The sequence below is a fragment of the Leptosomus discolor genome, chromosome 12 (genome assembly GCF_034619465.1).
Source record: "Leptosomus discolor isolate bLepDis1 chromosome 12, bLepDis1.hap2, whole genome shotgun sequence".
In the NCBI taxonomy this organism is placed as follows: Eukaryota; Metazoa; Chordata; class Aves; order Leptosomiformes; family Leptosomidae; genus Leptosomus; species Leptosomus discolor.
Genome location: NC_141402.1, coordinates 675,657 through 693,646, shown reverse-complemented (window position 1 = coordinate 693,646; position 17,990 = coordinate 675,657). Strand labels below are relative to the sequence as shown.

Genomic DNA, 17,990 nt, shown 5'->3' with positions numbered 1-17,990 from the left:
TGCTGGAGCGGTTGGGCCTGCGTATCGATCCTGCTGTCAGGGTAACACCAATAAAGCATTTCCCTCCTCTTTCTGTGGTTTGTTTTAAACAGTTGTTGCAACAACTGGCTCCACATCTCCTGAACAAGCTTTCAGGACCTGGAAGCAGCTCCGAGGTTTGGGGTTCCGAGAGCACCGCTCGCACCCCGTCCCCTGTGACGGGGCGGCTGCTCGGAGTACACGGACAGACAGGTAACACCCTGGGAAGCTCATGCAGCCATTTTTTATCCCCCACTATGGCAAGGGATAAGGGCTGCAGCCACTGAGAGTTCATATTCCTGCAACAGTTTTTAAAAAAAAGGAGGTTTATTGACTTAATTTAAGAAACAGCTTTGGAAATGAAGAATGATGGGGGGGGTGGGGAAAGAATCCATACTCTTTCACGCTAGGTGTGAGACTCTTCCTCATCCTCCCGCTTGAGCTGCTCAATAAGCTGCTGCCTCTCTGCTGCTTGGCGCATCCGCATCATCACCAGGCTCTCGTAATCCCGCTCCGATACCACCGACGCCTGGGAGCAAAACCAAATGCAAGCTGTCAAGGAGAGCCCAGAGCCCAGCCCCCCCTCTCCATAACCCACCCCCCCGCCACGGCCATTCCAGTCAGGAAGGTGGTTCCTGGCAGTTCGACCCCATAGAAACCAGGACCAGAGCCCGCTCCACAGCGGCGCTGCTGTCGAGAGAGCGGGTGGCGCAGGGAGCCCGCGTGGCCCCCCGGCTGCTGGGGCGACTCCCCGCTCCCACGGGGGCCGCACGGGGCCGCAGGGCTCGCCTCGCTGGGGCTGCTCCTCTCAGGTGACAACTTGCTGGTGCGCCCAGGCCAGCTCCTTCCGCTGTGACAGCCAATGCCCTAACCCCCTCCCCCAAACCAAACCCCTCGGTGGTTCAGCCGTGGAAGCGGCTGCGGGCAGCCGGCCACCGGCTACGTTCCCAGGCCTGACACAAGAGAGGTTCAGTTCCCAAGAGCGCTTGGAACCTCGCTGCTGCGCGTGGTAGCGACTGTCACGTCAACCAAGCTGCCTGCAGACTCTGCCTAATGAACGTGGGCAGCAGATGACAGCTGCTGTCGCGGAGCGGAGCGGGGGCTTTGGCCCGCTGCTTTCAGAAGCCACTTACCATCAGTAGGTGGCCTTACTACTTCGGATGTATTTAAAGCACTGTGCTGCGTGGAAACACCGATCTCGTTTGCTTGACAGTTCAGGTAGAAATAAAAGCATCTTGACAGAAGGTGAATGAAAAGACACCCCACCTCTCACATTCATTTTTCTAGGAACTAGATGTAGTCGTGATTTAAGGACATCTCACACAGAACACAGACGGGACGAGGAGGCAATAGAATAACTAAGAGAGATTCGACATGAAAATGGGGCAAGTGCAAATGTGTTATGTGCCGGGAGAGTGGCTCCTCCAGCTGCAGAGCGTCTAGCTGCGAGGACAAAGCAGGAGCCCACGAGAGAGGAGACACTTAGGTGGGGAAGTCAAGAGACTAATCCCTCACGACTGGTGTCTCAGGAGCTGCACCAACGACATGACCTTTCAGCACCGCGCAGCACAGATTGTCAGTGCCTGAGAAAGCACCAGATCGTGACGCCTGCCGTGGCGGAACCAGGCTGCTCCAAAGGTCCTGTCCACCAACCGCAGCCACGTTCTGTCCCTGGCTTGGCTGAACGAAATCGCCGGGACGAGCCTCATGCGGATGAATCACCCGCACAAACCTGAATCACCACCTCGCACTCGGGATTTACACTTAAAACAGACAAGAGGTGGTTTCCAGCCCCAGCCGCGAGCCCTGCTGACACAAGAAGCCCTGAGAAACAGCAGAAGGGAGAGTGCCAGCAGACGGAGCAGCCCGACTCGAGATGGGCTCCGAGGCAGCGCTCACGCCGACAGCTCCCAGGCACGCGGGGCGCCTCTGAGGGAGCCTGCTCTCTCCCCGGCAGTGTGGGCCGATGCTTTGCCGCTCTCCACACCTACTTCCTGCAATCCTGGCAATTACCAATGGTGCAAACCCCAGTTTCTGACGTGGCTGACTCAGCAAGGGCTTGGCTCAAAACAAACACATACGCACAAGGAACTGCAGCCTGGGAAGCAGTGACAGGAGGCACATGAAGAGAAGGAGGCTTTGGGGATTTTCAGCATTCCGGGTCCAACCTGGCTGAATCGGCCCTGGACTCGCTTCTTCCAGCGCCCCAGCAGACTGGTGAGCGTGGTGGTGGTTCTCAGCAGTTCTTCAGCGGCTTCTCCTCTCTGCCTGTGGGGCTCGGGTGCTGCTCCACACGCCGTAAGTCTGGTTTGCATTCAATTTCCCTCAAGTTTGTCTTTTCCGTCCGCGTTTTGCTGCTTTTTAAATTTCCGTTTGACTGTATTTCTTCGGTTTCCTTCAGCGCGACTGAGTCACCGTCTCCCTTCCTAACCACCCACTGAGATTTTTATACTGTGCCCTCCACCAGGAAGGTGGCTGGTTACCATGGCACCAAAGTGCCCTTCTGTTCTAGATGCCAGATTAAATCTGTTCTCATGGTGACTGTGTGCCTCTGCTGTTCTTCAGCAGCTTCTTCCTGCAGCACAGATTTAATAAGCTCAGACATCGCCATTCCTTCTCCACCAGAGACACCTTAATATCCAAGACGGGCCGACTGCTCCTCACCACAGGGACGTAGTGGGACGTTTGCATTTCCTGCAATACCAGCCTCTCTGTTTTCCTTCCAGCTACAGGAACAGGGAAGGAAGAGGTTGTTCCTGTTGTGTGGCTTGCTGCTGATCCTGCGATTTAAGTCCAACACCTGACTGTGAAGAGTCAGCAGTTTCCTTCTTCTCGTTGCCTTTCATCAGCATGGATACCTGGCGGAGGGGGTCCATTAAGTCCACCACGTTCTTCAGACGTTTCTCGCTCAGGAGACACAAAAAGCTGGGCAACCAAGTCATCATCTTGAATCAGAACAGCCACACTCTGGACAGTGATGGACAGTGCCAGAAGAGGGAAGGCCTGAGGGATCTGAAGGACAAGTCCGATTACCTGTCGTGTCAGAGCGAGCAAAACCTCGCCAAGGCACAAGCACCTCCCAAGCCTCCCCGGCTGTACCTGGACAGTTCCAGCTGCCCGAACATCATCGATCGCACGGATTCTCACTCTGACATCTCCTTTTCTGGTGCTACTCATCAATACCACAAAGCCACTCAAACCCAATTCCACAAGGACCAGGCTACAGACTGTGGGACCTCAGAGACAGGGTCCCAGAACGGCGCCACTCTTTCCGACCTGTCTGACCCCTTCCTGTCCTTCAAAGTGGATTTGGGGCTGTCGCTTCTCGAGGATGTTCTGCAGACCCTCAGGAAACAGAACCCCAGAGATTACGCCATTTGAAGGTATTTATCATTTAACACATCACTTTCACTTACTGCTGCTGCCAGTTGCTCTAGTCCTAGCGGGAGGAAGGATACTGCAGCATGCCTGTCGTGTGTGGCCTGTTTTGTTGTTCCCGCCTTACCCACCGCAGACTGCCCCCGTCCTTGCCAAGGAGCCTTCGGAGCAGCGCTCGCGGGCTCCGTGCTCAGGCGAGAGCGCTGTCTGCTGGCACCGCGCGGGCAACTCTCCCTTCTCCACACCGGGAACTTCCCGCTCTTGACTCTGCGTCTCCTCCTCACGGCAGAACGGCGTTGTTTGGCAAAAGACTTGCTCTTTGGGGGATGTGGCTGTGGCACTGCGGAGCAGGGACAGAAAGGGATGTGGCGTCCATCATTTGGGGAGAAGCAGGCAGCTTGCAAGGAGACAGAGGGCTGCATCTCAAAGCCATAGCTACGGCACGGGCCAAGAGACAGAAACTGGTGTTTCTTCTCCCACGAGGTTTGGATGTGACAAATCAAACCCATCCCTCTTTTTTTTTTCTTCTTGTGGGTTTCTTTTCCCCCAACTCAAGTGCAGTTGGCACTCCCAGCCTGGAAACAGGTAAGCATCCATGATCCCTGTAGGCTCGTAACACAGCAACACCAGTTTGTTTATCCCACTAGCAGGGGAAATGTCCCTAGGTACTGCTGCTTGAAGCATGCACTGATCTAACAGCTGTACAGCTATGGAAGAATAAATGTGTCTGTGACTGAAGTGTCTCGTGGCCTTATTTCATCAGTAGCAAGCCAGAAAGAGCCCAGGCAGCAAGAGCACAGGTCCCTCGCCTGCAGGGACCAAGATCTCGCCTCTCTGGCACTTCAGGTTTTCATGAGGGTGGGGAAGCAGCGGGGCTCTGCTTTTCTGGGCTGGGAGAAGGCTAAAGCTGCTGACACTCCAGCTTCCCTCAGGAGGGTGCACACAGCTCAGGTCAAGACCCAGCGCTGAAAGGAACAGTTCTGCACCCGTCAGCTGGACAGTGGGAAGGGCTCAGCCAGGCTGGGAACGTTTTAGGCAGCATCAGGGCAAACTGCTAAAAGGACACTGCAGAAACTACTGGGTTCTTACCTTTTTCATAGCTAGATGAGATGCTAGGGCTCCTTTTAAAAACACTAAAAAATAAAACCTCTGTGCACTCAGGTAGCCATAAGCTTTGGAAGCCGGCTGCAGCAGAGCGCAGAGACGTTTCAGAGAAGGCACAGACGGCTCGGAGGAGCTTAGGAAAGATGCCAGAGTGCCAGACAGAAGGCTCTTCTCCGCACTTCAGTGCGGCTGAATGAACAGCCCAAAAGGAAGGAGAAGCCCTGGCAGGGAGATCCCACTGCTACAGGTGCGAGGCAGACCTTCCCAGAAGGGAGAGCTCCACGCTGCTGTAGTGCCAAAACGTGCCCTTCACAGCTTTGTACAGCTGCTGTGTGGTTTGAACCGTCCCGAGGCGCAGCCATCGAGCAGCCGCTGCTCTCAAACAGCCTAGAGTACCGCTGGCCCATCCACAGCTTTTGTAGTTCAAGCCCAACTCACCTCGCTGGCTCCAGCAGCTCTCTGGGACCTGCTGGACACCGTGAACCCGTCGCTGTAGAAGAAAACAAGCCAACCAAGACTGTGGAGGCGAGTACCTTGCAACTCACTGCCTCCTCACAGCGCGACTTCTCAACCAGCAGCCTCGCTTCACCTGGGAACTGCTCCCCAAGCCCCCGGGCTAGTTAGTGGGTGGCTGTCCCTTATTTGAAGGCTCTGGCGCACAGCTCCTGGCTAGCCCAGGCAGGGAGCAGAGCCAGCTCTGGAGCGGGCGAGTAGGGAGAGCGTTGCCATGAGAACGCTGCCGGTCCTCGGCTGCTTTCTGAAGCAGAACAGGGAAGGAGTCGCGTTCGCAGAGTGGGAGCAAACAGGGGGGTGGATTCAGACAAAAATAGGAGCAACCTGGAGGGAACAGCACATAGGAAGTGAGGACAGCTTGAATCGGAATGAGATTAGCGCAGCTTGAAAGCAAGAACGCGGACCCTGATGGATGGGAAGCCAGCCTGGGTACGAGAGGACAAGGAGCAAGTTGAGGCAGTGGCAAAAGGTACCTGAAAGATCTCGTTTTGTGTAGTCTAGAGTTGAACAGCTGAGGACAAAGAGAAGTCAACTAGAAGCAGTACAGCCAAGAGAAGCTATTCCCAAATTACAGATTTTTGGAAGCATCCTAGCGGAAGCAGCAGCAGCATTTGGGGAGGATCTGGAGTAGAAAGTAGGAGAATGAGAGCAGCTTGGAGATCTCTGCCTGGGGAGCAACACTGCGGTGTAACCAAAGACCCTGCAGCTGCCTGCGCATCAAAGCGGCAGAGCGGACAGACAAGCACCAGCAGAGCAGCTCGTGGGAAGGCACACAAGGCACTGGCCGTAAGGCCTCACCAGTTTGAGGGCTAACATGGGATGGACGAGGCTGCGCTGGACAGAAGCGAGTCACCACCTCCGCACAGCACGAGCACCACTTGCTGCCTTCGCCTGCTCTCCCTTGCTGCTTCACCAGGCTCAGCCCTCTCAGCAGGCAGACGCTGCAGTTCCACACGAACAAGCTCTGGCCGTGGAAACAAGCCAAGACACACCCAGGCAGAAGCCAGGGCTTTCGCTTCCCAGAGGCAAGAATCCACAACCAAGCCCCAGTGGCACCAGCAACCCCCTTGGGTATGAACGAGCCAGTTCTCATTCTCCACTAGCCAGGGATACTCCGACTGGACTGGATTCTGCTTCCCCCCCCCCCCCAGTTTGCCTTCTAACACTCTGGCCACCTCTGTGAATCCGCCAAGTCTGCAAGACTCACTGGTTCTACATGGTGCACAGAGATCTGCCTGGCTGCTGGGCTATGATGCTGTAACTGTCTTTGCCTGAGATTTCTGGGACGCTTTGCTGCTCAGGCCGGGCTGTTCAGACAAAGAACATGCCTCCCAAGTGAAAACACACAACCAGAAACAAAACTAGGGTAACAACGAGGCATTCTGATCTATAAATGCAGCTGCTATAAAAAAAAGTACTTAACAAAAAGCCAGGAGACTGAATGTACTGAACAATCTCACGAGCTGCTAAAATACTCAGGCAGCAACACACACACAAGGCTGCTCAAGACGCAGACACACAGACTGAGGGCACCTGCACAGCATGAGGCAGATCCTCTCAGCAATTAGATCTGTTTGATCTCTATGCCACAGGGAAGGAGGAGAGGGGAACAAGTGCCACATGAAGTTTGAACTGGAGCTCAAATAACCAGCAGAGGATCTCGGGTCCCTTCACAGCCCAGGAATTACTACCTCCACCAGAACACACGCAGAGCACAAGATGAATTCTGCGCCACAGAGCAAAGTGTAACGTAACACGGGTCGGAAGAAGGAGATCCACCTCCCACTCCAGAGGGCCAACAGGGGCAAGGGGTATCAGAGAGGCAACAACCTGCTGCAGCACATCCTCAGATAGGTGTCTGTGTGTTAACCACTAGATGTTATTGCCTTCCACGTGTTTTAGGATTGGAATACATTTGTTATTCGAGAACGACAGCTTCAGAGGGGTTATCTGGTGAAGTGAACAGCAAGCAGCTAAGAGTTAACACACACCCTGCACTCAAAGTAACCACACTTGTGAAGAGGACCCTGAACAGGCAGTAAGGGCTCTACAAGGATATTTAGTTTGATACTGCTTTCTCCTCCCTCCTGCAGACCCTAAGAATAGAGGTTTCCTTTCGGCACTGAAATTTCATCCTCTTGTGAACACAGTAACTAAGCCTCTCTAAAGAAACCTTGTAGGAGACCCATTTCAACCAGTGATCAGCCAGAGGATTCCCAGTCAATGTACATTAGAAAAAATTCCACAAGAATGGCATTAGAGGCTTTGGGCTGAGCAAGGAACATCCTCAGTTTTCATTTGGAAGAGAGAGTGAGGTTGCGCAAAGATCCAGCCTGTGTTCCCAGCGTGCTGCTACTCAGGCCGAGGGCCTTTAAAAAAGCCCCTGCCTCAGCACAAAAAGGCTCCTCAGAAAGGCAGCCCTTTCGTAAAGAGCTGCTGCTCAGCTCTGCTGGGAATCAACGGATCGTGCCCCAAGCGCAAAGCACACTGTTAAACTGCTACAGAGGCAGATTTAAGCGACTGCAGCCTGTGTCTCCTTACCTGGGAGGTCCTAGGCTGAGTAGCGCTGTCAGAAAGGACAGTGCTGGGACTGTGCCGGGGCTGGCCCTCCAGCCAGGAAATCTTCAGAGGATTATCTATCAGGCCAACTTCATTCTTCACAGCCATTTCCTACCAAGAGGAGCATTCTTCCATCACCACCTGAAATTCAGATCCCCCTCCCTCACAGGTCACTGACAATCATACAAGTTTTTCCAACTCAGTCACGGCCAAGTAGGGCACAAACAACGACGATTTCACAGCCGCCCCACCAGAGGAGCGCCCTTTGAGGTCCCTATCTGCACTAAGCACAGATAGAACACACCACTGCCAGTACTTTCGATAAACAGGTCACAGACAATTCTGGGGGTTTTTTGATTATTTGGATAAATGAGTGAAAGAACAGATGACAAGGAATAGAGACTCACGTACAGGGTAAGTTTAAGTTGATGGAACTACTATAATTAAGGGTAACCGATGGTTTCTGTTTCCACAACCACATGAATTATAATTCATAGTGAGTCAAGACATTTTGATTTCTCTTAAACTGCAAATACCTGATGTAACCTCAAACCCCTTCAGCCCGTCTCCACAACGAAGGTAATCCACCTCCCGTGAGAGCTGGTCAAACAGCCCAGCGCCTGCTTTTCAACGCAGTGTCTCTTCCCTCAGCCTTTGACGTGCACAGCCGCTTGTTTATGGGCACGATCTGCTCGGGGTTTACGCCTCAGCTTTGCCACTCCCTTCACCCATCTGTACCTTCAGACTCTCATTACCCTTAATGACAAGGCAGCGTCCCCGGGCCGTCCCTTTGCCAACCCTTCCCTTCCGCAGCGCCCCTTCTTGCCCTCTCTCCACCACACGCAGCTGGGGTCTCCGCCACACTTACAGCAGCCTTAACCGTAGCAAATTCCACGACTGCACTCCCCGTCTTCCTGCTGGAGATCAGCAAATTGAGCACGTCGCCGTACTGTTAAGAGGGAAAGGGAAGGTAATTACAGACCCAGAGGAGATGTCGAGTTCATTTATGCAAAGAGAAAACATGTGTTTTCACAGACAGCAGGCTTGAGCCATCACCCTTTCTGCCTTGCCCGATGCTTCCACTGATCCCAACCTGTCATAATTTCTGTCCCTCCGGGAAACACTTCTGGGGAGGCATGGAGCCACACACTTTGCTTCCAGCAAGCCCCCGCGCGAGAGAGCTGCTCGGCTCCGAGGTACAGGAGATACTTGTGTGGAGGGAAAACAGAGCTCACAGGCCAGGATTAATCAGCTCAAAGGCTTGTCTGTTCCCGCCTCTGACCTTCCCTCAGCAGCGAACGCAGAGCGCTGCGAGGGAAGGCAAAGGCCCCATAACCACACGGCCAGACGAGCCTCGACACGGGGCACGACCCACTCGGTGGGAAGGGCCTGCAGCTGCTTGTTCCAGTGGGAGTCCCTGCTAGGAGCGAGACAGAGGTGCTGGCTGGGGAAGAGGTCACAGCTAATGGGTCAGGCTGATGGCCTCTGAACACAGCACAGTGAGAAAGCCAGCCCACAGAGGAGAAAACCCGAGCTGCTCCGGTTTACGTGTCGCTTCCCGGCATTTACTGTTCTTTCTTACACCGCTGAGGGCAGGGGCAGACCAAGCAGTGGGACGGGATCAGACAGGACCTTTTGGAGGATCCGCAACAGAACGTCTTTTGAGTATCCCCCTCTCGTCTCATCTTCTTTCCTGCATTTCCATTTCAGCTGGGAAACAAGCACAAGTCAGTTTTGTCCATCTGAGCAGGTGCGGCCGCACTCAACGCGGCTCCTGCCACCCGCACAGCCATCAAGTTCGCTCTTCGCAGCTACGCTCCCAGAACTGCCAAGACAGTGATTTCAACATCAGAACGTGCAAAGGGAACAAATTATTTGGGGAGCAGGGAGAAACACTGCTCACTGGAATAAAAAAAAGATCGTATTTGAAAGCATACGAATGGCTAGATCAGGGGAATAAGCAGATGTTTCCCCATGCTTAAAGCAGAGACAACTCAGTGTCAGGCTCAAAGATCTAGACCAGCCAGTAAAGGGGGAGGGGGGAAGGGTATTTTAAAGGCAGTGGCAGGAGCCGTTCGCATGCGTGATGCACATCAGACAGAGGAACTTCTCCTCCGCAGTACTAAGGGACACGCCAGTCCCGCAGTGTTGAAGTGTCCCTTCTGTTTTCCAAAGCTGAATAATGTTCTATCGGTTTTCACCAAAGCCCAGCTTTGCAAGGATGTCTTACCTTGAGTTTAGGAGTTATTTTGCCTTCTGCTCCATTCCTTTCTTGCTTGCCTAAAGAGGGGAAAGTAAACAAAAAAGGGGAGGGGGAAAAAAAATAAAAGATGGAAAGGACATGGGTCAAAACTCCTCGGCTGAAGAACATTTAGCACAAAATTCACCCCAAGAGAGGCGATAGCACATGCTTCTGGATTTCCACTAGACCGTTTCAGCCCCAGAAGTCTTGTGCAACACTCTCATCAGGAACCGTAGAACAGACCCAATACTGGATGTCAGTATTCTTCCCTTCTCTGATGCTCAGACTTGCCATGATCAAGGCTAGAAACAGCAAAGTAAAAATACAGGCAGGAGACCTGTTAGATTCTGCCACGTTTTTCCCTGCAATCGGGTTGTTCTGGTGGGAGTAACTGGATAAATTGAGGGTAGACAATAAAAAAAAAATAAAAAAGACAGCATAGCCCAAGAATTTCATCTGGCCCTGCACCTAAATACCTGATAATGATGTGCTCGTGCTGCAAGGATCTCAAAGTGTTTTATACTTTGCAAATGCTCAACATCCTCCCCAATTCCTGGTAAGTGAAGCTAAGTTAAGAAAACAGGAAAACCCTGGTGACCCCAAAAAGAGTTTCTGCATCTGGACCTCTGGCGTTATTTTTTTTTTTAATTCATTCATTAGCTCAGTATTTTTCCTGTGAGAAAGCAACAGGCACTGTACTACAGCCTCTGCCGGAATGAAAGGGGTAGGAAGCACGAGACACTACATCTTCCCCTCGAAGTGAAGCCTGAGCAGCACTCTGATTAGGTTTGAAAAGAAGAACAGAACTTTCTGAAACATGAAACTGTGGTTTAAGCCCACACAGACAGAGAACGTTAAAAAAGGCAACTCACTATAGAAATGCGTGGATGGGAGTGAGGTTCAGGAATACCAGAGGATGAGGTTCTGGGATTCCGGGAAAATCTCATCCCCTCCTGTAGGGAGGAGGTGACAGCTACTGCACAGCCCACGAGGACTAGAGGGGGGCGCCTTCCAACACAAGCACCTATTCTGGCGCGGCAGCGCAGGCTGCAGATGTTCTCAGCGCAGCGCGGGCTCAGCTCCCGGCAGATTTGCTGCCGGTCTTTGCACAAGCCTGGACGCAGGTACGCCCCAGGAACAAGAGAGAGTCACGTCCCAGAAGTAAAGCCTCAGCAACCACGGGCTGACAAAGCTTTGTTCTCCACAGGGAGTCTCTTGGGTGGTAAGTACTGAGAGCTGCCAAGGGGACACAGGAGCAGTAACCCAATGACACCCATCATTTTTGGCAAAACTGAACCGTTGCCTATTTCGAGTCTGCAACACTGACTGCTTCACTTGTGACAGACGAGCAGGGCTTTGGGCTCCCTCCAGCACAACCGTGGGGCTCCACACCAGACCCTCCAGAGTCAGTGCCTAGGGCTCGAAAAGGAGTAGCAACCCCGCAAGCCAGGCAGCAACCCCGCAGAAACACGAGGCTTTGGACTTATCCCTGAAAAAGGCGCCAAGCCAGGCAGCAACCCCGCAGAAACACAAGGCTTTGGGCTTATCCCTGAAAAAGGCGCCAAGCAGGATCCTACAGACGGCAGCGGGGCCCAGCCCGAAGGCTGCAGCCGTCCGTCAGCTCTGCCCGCAGAAGAGCCGCGGTCCCACACGCACACAGCCTGGCGAGGGCTCCGGCCCCCTCTGTCTCACCTGGGATGTGCTGCTCTCTTTCAAGCCGGATCTGTTCTCGAATGAGTCTCTGCTGCTCCTCGAGCTGGCGGGAGCCTTCCTCACGCAGGCGGATTATCTAGAGCCGAGGCAAGACAGCGCGGACACGAGGGCACGGCTCGGCTGTTGGTTCACACCAGCCAAAGACTGCCAAGAGCAGCTTTCACCTTACACCCACCTCCCAGGGGAACCCTCCCGACAGTTCCCAGCACTGATGGAACTGGACCCCTCGTGTTCCGAGGGACACAGGCCCTACCAGCGAGCACATAACCAACGAGCTGTTGCTACTGTCTGCTATGCAAAAGGAAAAGGGCAGACAAAAAAAAATAAAACCCCAGATCGACACAATGGCCAGACCGCTACAAGATCCCTTCCACGTGCCTCGCTCTCATCGAGCCCGCTAACCCAGGGGGCTGAAGGACTGCTATACGCACATCAGCTGCATCTCAGCACGTGGCTTTCACGATGACTGCAAAGACTTTCTGCAAGTCTTCTCAAAAGCAGCAGAGAAATCTATGAATTTCTCATCACCTCTTGTTCCAACGTTCTTGTTATCCTGATCTCCTCCTCTTCACTCTCATGGGTCTGGGCTTCTCGTTCTCTGGCTTCGAGATCTGCAGAGAAAGAAACAGAATTAAAACAATCCAAAGAGAATTTTCCCCACTGATGCTGCTGACCAGAGGTGGATGGAAAGATCACAAACTTGGCTACACCTACACCAGTTTCAAAGGAGAGCCCCGATAGCTCTGCTGCCTCTCCTCTGCCCGGGCACACCAATCTATCAATCAGGAGCATTAACGGCCATCACAACCCCCAACCCCTCCCCAGGGCAGGACCAGCCCCAGCTATGACTGCGGGAGGAGGTTTCAGACGGCTGCTGTACTGTGCCGGGCACAGAGAAGCCGCAGCCATCGCAAACGGACAGCAGATCAATCAACGGCGAATTCTGGCAGGAGAAGAGACGCAAACACCCGGCTAATGCAGACTTCAAGCCAAGAGAAAATGAAGTTTTGATTTCATTACCAAGCTTTACTTTCTTTCGCTTCTCATCAAGTTTTTGTGTCCTTTCTGCAGCTTGCTTCTTAGCCTTCCTCACCTTGTCATACGCCGCCTGTCAAAGAACAAACACAATAGTGCGAAACTACACAAAGCAGGAGAGATAAAATAGCAAGCAGTGAACAAAGGCGAGATCAGATACGAAACACTGTCAGCAGAGGTGAAGCATTTGCTGCTTCTCGCTAGCATTCCTCCTAAAAGTGCTGGAAGCTAACACAAATATCCTGAAAGCATGAGAAGAGGCCCAAGGATCTCCAGATGGAGCCTGAAAGGGTGAGGAAGTCCAGGAATAACTGCAAAGTGCTCTGGAGAGAAAGTCTGACCCATCTTCAGAGGTGGGAAGAGTATTTTGGTTTCCTGACCATGCCAAAAGTAGCTTCAGGGGCCCTGGTAAGATCAGGTTTGGTTTAGAGCAAAGCTTTACAACTAAAAAGGTCTATTTGATATGAAAGATTTAGTCACAAGACGGATGTTTGACTCTCATGAATGTATTGATCAAAGAGCATCAGAACTCCCCAGCAGCAATAAAACATCAACATTCATTTAGCACTATGAATGAATAAGAACTGGGGTAAACTGGTCATTTCACTGGCACCTGTTTAAACCAGCTGAGAATCTGTTCATCAACCTACGCAGGACCTTTCTGCAGCAGGCAAAGCAGAGGCACGAACGCTCCAACGCCGCTTGCAGGGCAGCTGGGCAGGAACGCACTGCTCCTGTTTTACAAACTGGGCAAGCTGCTGGTTTTCCTTCCTGCATGGGAAGGGTTTGCTGAGCACTTTTTCCTTCTTAAAACATAGAAGTCAAAACGTTCTTGAATGCCAAAAGCTTAATTACCCCAGCAGGGGAGATTAGAAGCTTTGCCAGCGTTTGAAGAGAGGAGAGTTATTTCACGGTTTTAAGTCTTATCCTCTGAAACTACACTATGCCTTCTCTCCTGAGTTGATCTGGACAGAGTTACTCGCTCATTTCTAATTTGTTTTCACTCTTTCCCTTCACATGTCCAGCTCACTTTCAGGCCCCGAGCAGCAGCACTCCACCACCTCCTCCCAGCAAGAACAGAGGCCAAGCCGGCAGCCTGCAAAGCTCCCGCAGCAAAGGACAGAGATCGTGACTATGATTCAGCCTTTTGCTTTACAAGCCCCACGGAAAGAAAGGGAAAGAAAGGCTTCGAGCCTCAGCAATCCCATCGAGGTGTCACTTATTTGGCAGACTGAATTCAAGGGAACCGCCACGGCACCATCGTCCCAGGAATCCAAGGCGCCCCCGAGGCAGCGGTGGTTATCGTTGGCTTTTTCAAGCGGATCTGCCCCAGTCTAACACGTTATCAAAGACAGCATGGCGCCCTCACAGCGAACAGAGCTACTCCCAGCACACCAAGTCAGGAAAAGAACATCTGTCCAAGTCCTTATCTGGCACCTACTACTGATCTCCTGGAGAACCACAGGGAGCAACAGACAAGACTTGCATTCGTGAAGTCACAACCAGAGGGGAGAGCGGGAGGGACAGGAGGAGTTTCCAGCACCTCTCCAGCGGGCTGGCAGAGCAACACCACACCCCCCAACCCCACCGAGGGACAGGCACCCTTACCCTTGCTGCTGCATCTGTGAGCACGGCTAAGGCCTGAGACAGCTGGTGGAAGACTTCCGCTGGGAATTAGAAGAAAAAAGGGTAAGATGCAGAAAGCCACGCTAGTGGCCTGGAGGTGAACCAGAAAAGACAATCCCTTATGGAAGAGACCTGCGGAACATCAGAAAGAAGAATAATCTTTCCAAAGCATTTGTAAGCCAGCCTACAGCCAGGATCACCTCAGCTCAAATGACAATATTTACTACATAAATTAAGCAACAAAACTGGGACCATTTCCTTTTAACAGAAATCCTGAAAACATGAATTCAACAGAACCCGCCCACAGAAATGCATTGCTCAGCCTGCAGTCAGCCTGAAATACTCCGTTACAAACAAATTCTCCCTTTTCAGCCCAAGATTCAAGCTTTGCATTTTGCATCACAATTGCTGACCCTTTTCCTGGAAGGTTACACATATAAGCCAGAGGCCTCCCCACACACTTCAAATCACTTCTCAGTCTTCTGCAGATTTCTTTTTTTTCCCCTCTGGTGGAAAAACTTTCTCTGTACTACAGCTATAAATTTTCAGTCTGTAAGACTGTAGCCCATCAAACTGGAAAATGCAAGATGCAGACAACGCTTATTTCGAGGTGTCCTGATGAACAGTGGCCTTCCAGTTACCACTGCTGGTCACTGCCACCGGGAGCTACAAAACTTCACAAGAGACGCCAGACTGGCTAACAGCTCAGCTACCCTCAGTTCTGCACAGCCAGGGCCTTGTCTCCAACAGACAAAACCGAGCACTGCCCATAGAAGACACGCTTTATAAGCTTGCTGTTGGAGTTTGGACTGTGAGAGGTATGAATCAAAACACTCACATGCATGGGGACATGCACTGGGGACAGCAGGGCCAAAGGTCTGGGATTCAAGTACCACGTGGGAAGATTTTGAGAGATGCAAATATAATTTCAGCACTGACTTCACCCTGAGGTTTCTAAACCCAACAGGAATGCATTCAGCGCTAAAACCCGTAGTGCCCCAACAGTGACGAAGAGAACTCTTCGTCCTGCCTGTGTGCACTTCAGAGGCGGCGCCCAGGCATCCCCTTAATTACACACAAAGGCAGCCCTGAAGTCGAGCAGAGCCACTTCCAGGAGTCTGCACACACGGAAACAAACACGAAGGGTTGTTTGTGCCTGCACAGCCCATCTTACCTGCTCTGGGGTTGTCCGGGTTCTTGTCTGGGTGACAAGTCAGGGCCTTCTGCCGGTACGCTTTCTTCACCTGCAAGAGCCAGAGCTGAGATTTACTGCGGCTGCTGTTCAGCTGGAGTTGAAAAGAGCAACTTGGAAAAAAAACCCAAAACCAGCAACACTGCAGAAACAAAAAATTACTATTGAGAGGGTCTCCTTTGTTGTTGGTTTTGCTCAACTCAAAACACACCTCCCTCCCCAAGCAGAAGGCTGGGGCTGAGCCAGCATTCATCTGCAGGACTCGATGCCCCCCAGGCCTGACAGAAAGTAAAGGCCATTTTGGGAGTGCTGACAGCTCCGTCACGCCCTCCCGTGGGAAGGTAAAGCGGCCTCCTGTAACAGCAAGGGACCCCTGAAAAGCCCCGTCCTCAGCCTCAGCGCGGTGACCCATCCTTTTGAACCGCCCTGTGCTGCGAGCGCCAGCATTTGAGCCCAGGACACCCAGCAGACAGGCAGCCGTATCCGCAGTGAGTCCACACTTTTCAAAGCCAGAAGTCTGGCTTCTAGGTGTGCTGCATGACAGCAGTCAAACCCCACGATCACCGAAGCCAAGCCTGGGTCACCGAGGCACAGGCACTTCTTTAGCCAGAGGACACTGCATCCCTGTGACTTCGGGACAGGGAAAGCGCCATTTACGGTGCAACAACTGAGCTTGGGAAGGTGAGGAATTTGTGACCAAAGCCCGTTTAACCTCTTCTGCACGTCAAAGAAAGATTGTTAAAGGCGACTTGGCTCAGAAAGCTGTCAGTCTGAGCTCCCTTTGTCAGGGACACACACCCGCAGGCAAGAAAGGGAAGGAGGAAGAGCTGCTCTGTGCGGCCCTCTGCTAAACCGAGGGGAACAAGCGGTGGCCTGGCACCATCTGGTGGACAAAGCTCTTGGAAGGGAAATGTACAGCTTAAGTCTTACAGGCCTAATCCTGCCTCCTGCCTGGGCAAGCAGTTAGGACAGAGGTAAGTCTCCTCCCCGTACATCAGTCACAACTATTACAATAACTGTTCCACGTAGCAAGTTCAGATAAAGCTTGTCTGAACACCCAGGTTAAATTACTTTCACAGTCTTGCTCCCCTTTCTCCATCTCTCTTGGCCATGCTGATCTGCATACAAAGGCTCTTTGGCTTGTTTCGAGTATTTCACATTAAGGATTAGCACTCTAAATTACACTTATCATTTTTTAAGTCGCACCACAACACCTAATCTGTAATTTTCTCATCCTTTTCCCAGCAGTGACTAGCTCAGCAGTGAAGCTGAGGTCACCTGAAGTCTTTCATGCATTCAATCCTGTTCGTTACATGCAGCTTGTTCCCCTGTTTTGTGGAACTTTCAGGCAGCCTGAGACACAAATGCTGTTTATGCCCAGAAACTACAGTTTCCAAGTTTTACCCTATTGTACTGCTAAAGAAAAAAAAAAAAAAGTAGTCTAAGGAGAAAAGTCAAAGCTTTCACAGAATCACAGAAGTGATTCCTTTCAAGTTTAACTTTGTTCAGTTACTAATCATTTTACTCTGAGCCTTACTTCCCTTGGAATGTCACTTTCCCAGCTCAGATGCTCAAATCTTGTGTTTAGCATTAACTTACCAGTTAAATTACAGAAAGAAGGGAAACATGTAACTGCAGATGCACAAAATTAACAAGACGACTTATGGGAACCTACAGTACCTAGACTAACTCCTAACAACTGGACTTTAGGTAAACGCAGGAGGAGCTTTCCTTCTGGAGGCATATAAACAAACAAAGCAGGAGAAATAACGTCCGAGACAGATTTTGCAGTTCTCCCCGACCGACTTCATCCCCCTCCAAGCCAGGTCGCGCCCCCAGGCTCCAGAGGAGACAGCAGAAGGGAAGCTGAGCGCGGCAAAGCCAACGTCGGACAGAACGGCCTTTCCCACCTCCCAAAGGCTCGGGCCGACAGGGCAGCAGTGCCCGGGGCAGCGAGATCCCAGCGGAACAGCCTCGCAGCCATCGCTCAGCTAAACGCCCGGAGGGCGGCAAACGCGGCCCCCGCCCGAGCCGCCTCCGGCCTTCGGCAGCAGCCCCCAGACCCCAGGGAGAGGCGGCGGGAGGGGAGAGGGCCCCGGCCCGAGTCTCCCCGCGGCCCCGTGAGAGCTCCCGACCCGCGGCCCTGACCTCCTTCTCCGACGCCTTCTCGCCGACCCCCAGCAGGCCGTACAGGTCCAGCTCCAGCAGGTCCTTATCGACCGCCATCTCGGCGCTGACCGGCTGCCCCTCTCCCCGCTGCCGGGCCGCGCCGCCCGCCGGGAAATGGAGTCGCCCCTCGCCGCTGCGCCCCCACCGGCCCTGGCAGCTTGACTACACGTACCAGGATGCACCGCGCTCCCAGCCGCGGCGGCCTCTCCCAGCGGGCACGGCGGGACACAATGCATGTTGGGCGATGTAGTTTTATAGCGGTGGCTGCGGGCGGGACGGGGCGGCCGGGGGACTACAACTCCCGGCGGGCTTTGCGCCGCGGCAGGCGGAGTGGGGTTGGGCGGTGGCGGGCGCGGGCCGTTCGCCTCAGTGTTAGTGGGGGTCTTGTCGGGGTTTGTGGCGGACAAAAAGCTGCAAAGCGAACCGTAACGGTGCCCCGGC

At 52.9% G+C, this 17,990-nt stretch overlaps 2 protein-coding genes across 2 annotated transcripts; one reads left to right on the top strand and one right to left on the bottom strand.

Moving 5' to 3' along the window:
* Positions 1-332: 332 nt before the first annotated feature.
* DNAJC17 (DnaJ heat shock protein family (Hsp40) member C17) lies at positions 333-17,630 on the bottom strand. The gene is made up of 11 exons (XM_086472136.1): positions 17,529-17,630; positions 15,363-15,432; positions 14,171-14,229; positions 12,548-12,635; positions 12,056-12,138; positions 11,507-11,603; positions 9,803-9,852; positions 9,205-9,282; positions 8,441-8,521; positions 7,555-7,683; positions 333-547 (listed from the first exon to the last, which is right to left on the bottom strand). The coding sequence occupies exons 1-11, from the start codon at positions 17,604-17,606 to the stop codon at positions 425-427; spliced, it is 936 nt and encodes a 311-aa protein (XP_086328262.1). The 5' UTR covers positions 17,607-17,630; the 3' UTR covers positions 333-424.
* C12H15orf62 (chromosome 12 C15orf62 homolog) lies at positions 939-3,548 on the top strand. The gene has a single exon (XM_086472137.1). The coding sequence runs from the start codon at positions 2,869-2,871 to the stop codon at positions 3,397-3,399; it is 531 nt and encodes a 176-aa protein (XP_086328263.1). The 5' UTR covers positions 939-2,868; the 3' UTR covers positions 3,400-3,548.
* Positions 17,631-17,990: the final 360 nt, after the last annotated feature.